This window comes from Ostrea edulis, chromosome 9 (genome assembly GCF_947568905.1).
Source record: "Ostrea edulis chromosome 9, xbOstEdul1.1, whole genome shotgun sequence".
NCBI lineage: Eukaryota > Metazoa > Mollusca > Bivalvia > Ostreida > Ostreidae > Ostrea > Ostrea edulis.
In genome coordinates, this window is record NC_079172.1 from 31859423 (window position 1) to 31867947 (window position 8525).

An 8525-nucleotide genomic window follows, 5' to 3' on the forward strand; every position below is an offset into this window, starting at 1 on the left:
CTTATGAAGCAGAATTTATTCAAAAACTTCTACGTGAGAAGAAAACATCTCTTGCTGTGGCCTTCAATTCGACATTTAGATTTTTTGACGACGTTTTATGTATTAACAATAATAATTTTCATTCATATGCCGATTCGATATATCACAGTGAACTCGAAATAAGATACCACAGAGTCGTCCACGTCTGCTTCATACTTGGATATTTTATTGAAAGTAGATATTAACGGCAAACTAACAACTCAACTTTATGACAAACGGAATGATTTCAGCTTCTCCATCGTCAACTTCCCATATTTATGTAGCAATATTCCATTATCACCTGTATGTGGTGTTTATATCTTCAACTGATTCGATACGCAAGAGCTTGTTCTGCGTATGATAAGTTTTTAAATCGAGGCAGGCTACTGACAAACAAGTTGATGGTGCAGGGGTTCGAACAGTCTCGTATAAAGCCAGCATTTCGCGAATTCTATGGTCGTTATAACGATCTAGTTAGCCAATACAATCTATCATTGGGTCAAACACTGTCTGACGTGTTTCATACCGGTTGTTAGGCCGTTCTTGGCACACTGATCTTGACTACGAATAACTCCGTTTACCTAATCAAGATATAAGGCTCACGGCGGGTGTGACCGGTCGACAGGGGATGCGTACACCTCCAAGTCACCTGATCCCACCTCTGGTGTGTCCAGGGGTCCGTGTTTGCCCAACTCTCTTTTGTATTGCTTACAGGAGTTATGAGATTGATCACTGTTCGTTATCGTCACCTTTCACTATATAGGTCTTCTCATACGAGGAGAGCTTGTCATGAGGGATGTTATGGGTGGTCTCCTTTCTGGTGTGCCTACAGTTTCTGTCGGGTGCTGAGATTTTAGGTGAGGCAGCATATATGACGGTGTAAGTTAATTCTGCAGAACATGACTGACTTTTAACTATTTTGTTGCCCCACTCTCTCTTAGAATATCGCTAAGCTGCCGAGGTTTTTGGTGGCATTTTTGCTGAATAAATTGCAAAGTTTCAAAGAGATTTATAATTAGAAGAACAATTAAGCTGAATAACATTGCTCATTTGAAAATGTGTTGCTTTTCACGCATGAATTGGAACAAACACGGGTAGAATTTTCCAGACGAGGGTACTTAAATTTTGATGTGTATTCTAGTGATAAGGACGCCATTAAAGGAATTTGTTTTGATAGTGGCCGTGTCTTGATAATTAGCTATCGGTCTTGCAGATTTAAAGACGTTGTTCTTTATGGAATAAAAAATAATATTACAAATGTAAAAAATTACAAATATTGTTTAAAAAAAAAAAAAAGTATTGAATAACCGGTTATGAAATTTGCAACCGATTACGATTTTCGGACCTATTAATCGTTTAACTGTTGTCATCCCTAGTTCAAATAGTGTTCAATAGTTCGCTATTTAAATTCTATAATTCCACTATAATTAAATACTATCATATAAAAAAGAGGGCAACCTATAGATCAAACTTTGCTTGTTAAAATAACGAATTTAATATGTAATGATAACAGAAAAAAACAACATTGTCGGAAAAAAGGGCAGCCTCCCTCTTTCTCTCTCTCTTGCAACTGCTTGATAATTATTTTTGTGTATTTCTGGTTTAGTTGACTTACTCAAACATTAATTTGTAAAAGACTAAATCATAATGTATACATTAAAAAACAGAGTTTAAAAGAAAAATTATACATGAAATAGAGATACGGAGTCGATATGATTGACAGTTTCCGTTCTTTTGCATCCGATGTACACATTTTTGTCCGCAGTGTGAACTGATTACAAGTCAATAATCGCATGCGTTTGTTGCACTTGTAATTTCTGGCATATTCGTTGTGTATTTTAGTTGTAAAAAGTAATATTGAAGAATTGCTTACATGCTAAAGACATCCTTAACCTGAACTAAAGATCAGGAAAAATCACACCTGGAACACATATATAAAATGAATGACTGAGAATAATTACACTTAATTTATACAAATATTCCTATGAATATTACTATATCATGTTATCTTTAATAAAACTTATCAAGAATTTCTTTCTCTTCTGGTTTGAGTAACTAAAATGGTTTTTGTTCATTATCCAAGATAGAAAAACTTTTTCTTCAATAAACTGAAATATTTCTTTTTTCTTTTGGTTATCATATTTTTCACATGTTATCAAAAATGTATTTCATTTTCAATGGGATTACATTTGCATTCAGTACATAATCGGGTTTTTCTAGGGATGTTTGTAAACCTACCCATTTCAATTTTAAAACCTGTGAGAAGAAATTCTTAATTTACACACGTCCCTATATTCTGTGATCTTTTAAATGAAATCATTCTCATAACCCCCGTTTGATTTATCTTCAGTATAGTTTGCAAACTTGTATACCAGTCTTTCGCATAAAAATCCAATATTATTTTATCACAGACCAATTTAAATTTGTTTCCCGTTGCACGCAAATTCATCGCTGGTTTTCAGCATTTATGTATAAATTCAAACTATGAATTCTTGTTCGAATCAGAATAAGATTTTACAATATTCATATGCGTCCTTGAGTAAAAGAAATTATCTAACATACATGTATATGAATTTTTAATTAGCGATCTAACAATATCATAATGTTGAGGAAACCTTCCTAATTCAGACCATGCTTTATGTCTATGTTTTTTGTGAACATCAAGGATGATTTACAAAAGGTGGATTCTATCAAATCTCTGATTTGGCTACATGAAAACTTCCAGATGTAGCAAGGTGTACTCCTAAGATATTTGTAGCTGGACACACAATCAATAATGTTATTCTGAAACATGAAGTTTGTTATTGCGATCAGCTTTATAAAAAGCCATGACTTTAGTTTTTTTTTAAAACATACGTTATCGTTAATTATACCTTGTGACGTAAAATGTGGACATAGCTACCCGACATGAACTGAGTCAAAACAAACTTTAAAGGTATTTAAACAAGAGCTAACACGTACACAATGAATAAAGACTCACACGCCGAACAGGACAAGACTGAAGATTATAAGACTCTCTTATGAGTAGCCATGAAATATAAGGTGATTCCACCCGAGGGTTGCAAAAAAGCTGTGAAACCCGAGGCTTTGCCGAGGGTTTTACCGCTTTTTTGCAACCCCGAGGGTGGAATCACCTTAATATTTCATGGCAACTCATAAGAGAGTATTTTTCTCTCATATTTCTAGAGTTTTCCGTTTTCCTTGTGCCTAGCGACGCCATTTTGAGAATTTTCCAATCAATTAATTTTTCGCTGTACATTAAAAATAACACCAGAATCGAATTCTACGACCTTCATTTTGGCAACTACGTTGCCGACAAAAAATCGGCCGACGAGTGTATAAGTGAATTGTATTAGAGTTATTCCTCTTTGAATAAATCAATAATCAGGGTTATGCGTGACGTAACTCGACAGTCCATCAGCGCGAAACATTTTGACAGACCTAATCAGAATATGAATCCACAACTGCACGTTTTTTTTTTCTTAGAGGAGCATTGATATTGATATTAATTGAGCAGTTATTTAATGACGAGTGTGTGAAGAGAGATTCCAAGTGGTTTTTGTTGGTGAATATGGGCATGGCTAAACTTTCGTTTTTCACGCGTGCAAGGACTCGAGTCTCATGGACATTGAAGGCACTTATTTCACCAGAGACACGGACAGTAGACGTTGACAGAGTGAATGTGGAGGTAGGCCTAGAAGTAATAGACCGTGTGGGCTGGGTTTCTGTGAACTGGCATAATGCACCGGATGACATAGGTGTATATGTATGAGGAATTTGTGACTGTTGTTGAGTGTGCAGGAATTGTTCAAGGAATGTGTATTTTTGTGTCCGGTCACATACACCTGGAGATTATCAGGGACATTACAATCTGTCATTTTTTGTACAAGAGCTTTGCAGACGCTAGTGTTTGTCAATCGAGGCGAGGTAAGTTGCAAGCTAGTTGTGTATTGATTATGACGTCACGGGATATGTAAGATAACGTCACGTGATATGAAAGATAGAAATATCTTACATACCTTTCTTTCATAGAATATCTGTATCTTACATACGTAGATATGAGAGAACAACAGCTCCGCCATGTTGGATTTATTGGTAAGACGAATAATATATATAAATTCTGACAGAGTCACTAATAACGATATCTATGTAAAGATAAATGAGATAGATTTGCTCACAAAGAAGGGGGTTGAATTTGGTATATCGATGCCACGTAAACATTATTCCATTTGAAATTTTTAAAATCCATGACTGCAGAGGGTTTTTTTTATTATATATAATTATGTACTTTTATCGTATAAAATGTTTTAACTTGTAAACTTTATAGGATTCCCATTTTTATTGACAGTAAACTGCTCGTGTGACCCTGTCTCCAGAAATGCTGCTCATCTATCTACTTGAATTAAAAGAATTGAAATAAAATAGAAAATTACTGAACTCAAACCGATAATTTCCGCCTTTAAATCAATACTAAAATCAATAAAAGCAATGAATTCACCAGAAGCTGTACCGACTCCTCCAAGCAAACCTCTGCTTGATGAACCGCGACTCACCGCCACCATAGACACTGGGAAAGGGCTATACAGTGTTAGCTGTCTCAGTGATGAAGAAGTCTGGACATGTGGGGATAAAGGTTTCATGAAGCTCTTCAACCTCCAGTGTAAACTACTGACATCAATACAAACTGTGTCAGGGAACATGCCAATAGACATAACAGTGACACGGGATGGAGATCTTGCATATGCTGACTATAAAACTAAAACTGTAAATCTAGTGAAGAATATACAGATACAGACTGTGATCACACTACAGGGGTGGGGACCTCGCAATATCTGCGGTACTTCTTCTGGTGACCTCCTGGTTACCATGGACAGTGATGATCTGACAGAATCCAAAGTTGTGCGATTCTCTGGCTCCACAGAGAAACAAACCATTCAGTCTGATGATCAGGGGCAACCTCTATATTCACCTCACTGCACTAAATACATTAGTGAAAACAGGAACCTGGATATCTGTGTGGCTGACTTTGACTCTAGTGCAGTAGTGGTGGTCAATCAGTCAGGAAAACTCCGGTTTAAATACACTGGTCATCCCTTTAATACCGAGGAAATATTTCGTCCATTCGGCATCGCTACAGACAGCCAGAGTCACATCATGACAGCAGAAAGTTCCTATCACCGAATCCACATCATAGATCAGGACGGACAGTTCCTCCGTTACATTGAGAACTGTGATTTACGTAGTCCATGGGGTTTATGTGTGGACATCAAAGACAACCTCTTTGTGGCTGAAAGTGACACAGCTAAAGTGAAGAAAATCCAATATCTCTGAAAGCAGTGTTAATAACACATCTACTAGCAATTTTCTATCTATATACAATATTTTTGAGCACACGTGAATCATTAAAATCAACGTATTAAAGGTAGATCAGTTAGTGTGATGTACTAAAAAATTTCACCTCATTATTTTGTGTGTAGCCTTGAATTATAATACACCCATATGTACACATATACGTTGTACTTCTATTTGTGTGATGAATTACTAATTGAGCATTTCCGTTTGTTAATTATATATATCAATATGTGTTTTATTTTTCAATGTATATATTAGAAAAACAAAATACAGAGTTCAGTCTTGCATAATTCCCGAGTACTTATATGTGTAATACTGTAAAAAAGAGTGACCCCACATGTCCGGACTTCATCTCAGATCCATGGTCACAGTCTTCTGTTGAACACCAATGACGTCACTCACAACACGTATTTAATACGCAATTTCCGAGTTGCCCAATAGTTCTTTCCCTTTGTGGAACTCTTACGCACAGTGAGACACAAAACATACTTTCGTCCACAAGCGTTGGATACAAATGCTTATCACTATTGCCTAAAGGTTGATTATCAAGCATCATGCAACCACCCAAACTACTTGGGTCACACAATTTTGTAAGTTTATGAGTATTTGATAATAAAATAGCTCAAAGAAAAATTGATAATCACAATCTTTCTTTTATTAAAGCATCACTCGTGCAGAAGAGGAAATAAAAAAAAAAAATTCATATTTAATTGAATGACCTATAAATACTATTCTTGACATGGGCAGTTTAATGTATACCAACGGCTGATATAAGCAAAATTTACGCTTTCATAAATTTTATCCTTATTTACATTGTCAATCTATACTATATGTATACATGTTGTACCCATCCTAGCGTTCAACAGAATACTGAACGTACCTCCATCACAGAAGAGCTTATATCTCGGAAGTTGCGCATTCTCCACAGTCCTACAAAATCAACACAAAGTGTAATCATTTCAAACTATATTGTTAGGAATTGCCTGTATTTCTGAATTTAGTTATGATGACATCAAAGTCCAGTCTTTACAGTGTAGTATATTTAAATGTTTATATATATATGTGTGTGTGTGTGTGTGTGTGTAAATGTAAACAGGAAAGAAAACATTAATGACTCGACAGGGAATCGACTCCGAAACTCTTGTATTACTAGTCAGGCGTTCTAACCACTGAGCTATCCAGGCCGATATCCACGGTTTCGTTCAAACAGGAATCGAATTTGAAACCCCTATATTACCAGTCAGTTGTTCTCACCTCTGAGCTATCTAGGTTCATATAGATATCAGCCTGGTCAATGGTTAGAGCACCTGACTAGTAATACAGAAGTCTCGGATAAATCAGTCGTGGTAGCTCAGTGTTTAAGGCACCGGCTAGTAATGCAGGGGTCGACCTCAGAATTGACTAGCTCAATGGCTAGAACACTCGACTGATAATGTACGGGTCTCGGATACACCGGTCGTGGTAGCTAAGAATACAGGCGTGTCTGATAGACAGGTCGCAGTAACTCAGTGATTAGAGCACCTGACTAGTAATGCAGGGGTCTCGGATTCAGCGGTCGTGATTATGACAGAAAATGTAAATCAATTCAAATATTTGGATGAAAGGTGAAAATAACGAAGTGATCAATCTCATAACTCCTATAAGCAATACAAATTAAAGAGTTGGGCAAACACGGACCCCTCGACACACCGTAAAAGGTGGGCTCAGGTGCCTAGGAGGAGTAGGCATCCCCTGTCCACCTGTCACACCCGCCGTGAGCCCTATAACTTTACACACTAGGCTTAGTTTGTTGTTGTGGTGGGGGGGGGGGGGGGGGCGCCGGTGGTAAGCAGAGTCATGCATGGTACGTGATGTCATTTACAATTCGAAAAACTAGAAAACACTAACCGCCGCCGAGAGGTTAGAGCATGCGGAAGGCCGGGGTTCGAATCCCGGCCGCGACAGACCTAAGTCGTTAAAATAGGTAGTGACAGTTCCATCGCCAAACGCTCGGCATCAGGAGTGAATGTCAAGGGTTCTCGAAGATGACCTTATAAACGGATGACCCGTGTCGCACGCTAAAGAACCCTCACTGCTCAATGGCCGTAAGCGCTGAGCATAGGCCTAAATTTGAAGCCCTTCACCGGTTTTAGTGACGTCTCCATATGAGTGAAAAATACTCGAGCGAGACGTTAAGCAAGATACAATCGAAAAACTATATTTGTTTACCAATAATTCCAACTTTGCCAGTTTGATAAAATTGTGATGAAAGTTACCAAGAGTATTATGTGTATTGGCCTATGAGATAACTGATGTCTTAGAACAGACTTGTATGTACTGAATGTTACTGAAACGCAATATGAACTTTTTAACGTTCTGGAACTGTTGTTAGTCGTGTGTATATTAGAGTGGTTTTATTGAGGACATGTGCAAATGTTTTGTCTCGATCCCTCAATTTTATTACTTTGAGATGGATATCGATTAAGATTGATTTAAACAGATTTTTTTCTTCCAAAATACACAATATTGTGTATCAATCCTGATTGATTATATATAACTTTATAAAATTGTGTTCCTTTACGAATCAATCTTTTTGAATATATGTGGCGATTTTTTGTTTTTTTTGTTTTCCGATATCGAACGGCTTCATCGGGATATTAGGCGGTTCACCAGCACCACAAAGCGTTTTCCGAGGAATCTAATCACTTTATGTCAATCATGGCCCCGATTCTACATTTCTAGTATTTCATAATTGTGCCCAGGAAAACAAAATGATTTACATCGATCATATTTTACTCAATGTATGGATTTTAAGGGCATTTGATAGGGAAAAAAGATTGACTCTTTTTACGTCTCGTCAAGAATTTTTCACTCATATTGAGACGTCACCGGCTGTAGGTGAAGTACCACAAATAGACCCATGCTTAGCGCTCAGGACCGTAGAAGCGAGGGTTCTTTTAACGTATCAACGCCTGCCGCGACACGGGACCTCCGTTTTTAAGGTCACATCCGAAAGACCCGTGATAGTAATTCTGACTTCTATATGCAAAGGAGCAATCAATATCTATTCTAAAGTCTTAGGTTTGACGCAGCCATGGCACGAGCGGGGCTCGAACTCACCGGTTACGAAGCAAACGCTTTACCATTGAGCTACCGCAACCATTGGAAATTGGGGA

The 8525-nt window shown here is 37.4% G+C and overlaps 1 protein-coding gene across 2 annotated transcripts; it reads left to right on the top strand.

Moving 5' to 3' along the window:
- Nucleotides 1-2937: 2937 nt before the first annotated feature.
- On the top strand, nucleotides 2938-5710 carry LOC125659920 (tripartite motif-containing protein 2-like). 2 transcript variants are annotated; one of them, XM_056150208.1, is made up of 2 exons: nucleotides 2938-3042; nucleotides 4367-5710. In XM_056150208.1, the coding sequence occupies exon 2, from the start codon at nucleotides 4507-4509 to the stop codon at nucleotides 5347-5349; it is 843 nt and encodes a 280-aa protein (XP_056006183.1). In that variant the 5' UTR covers nucleotides 2938-3042; nucleotides 4367-4506; the 3' UTR covers nucleotides 5350-5710. The 2 variants fall into 2 exon arrangements, with proteins under 2 accessions (XP_056006183.1, XP_048747681.1); XM_048891724.2 differs by lacking the exon at nucleotides 2938-3042 and adding an exon at nucleotides 4045-4113.
- The last annotated feature ends 2815 nt before the right edge of the window (nucleotides 5711-8525 follow it).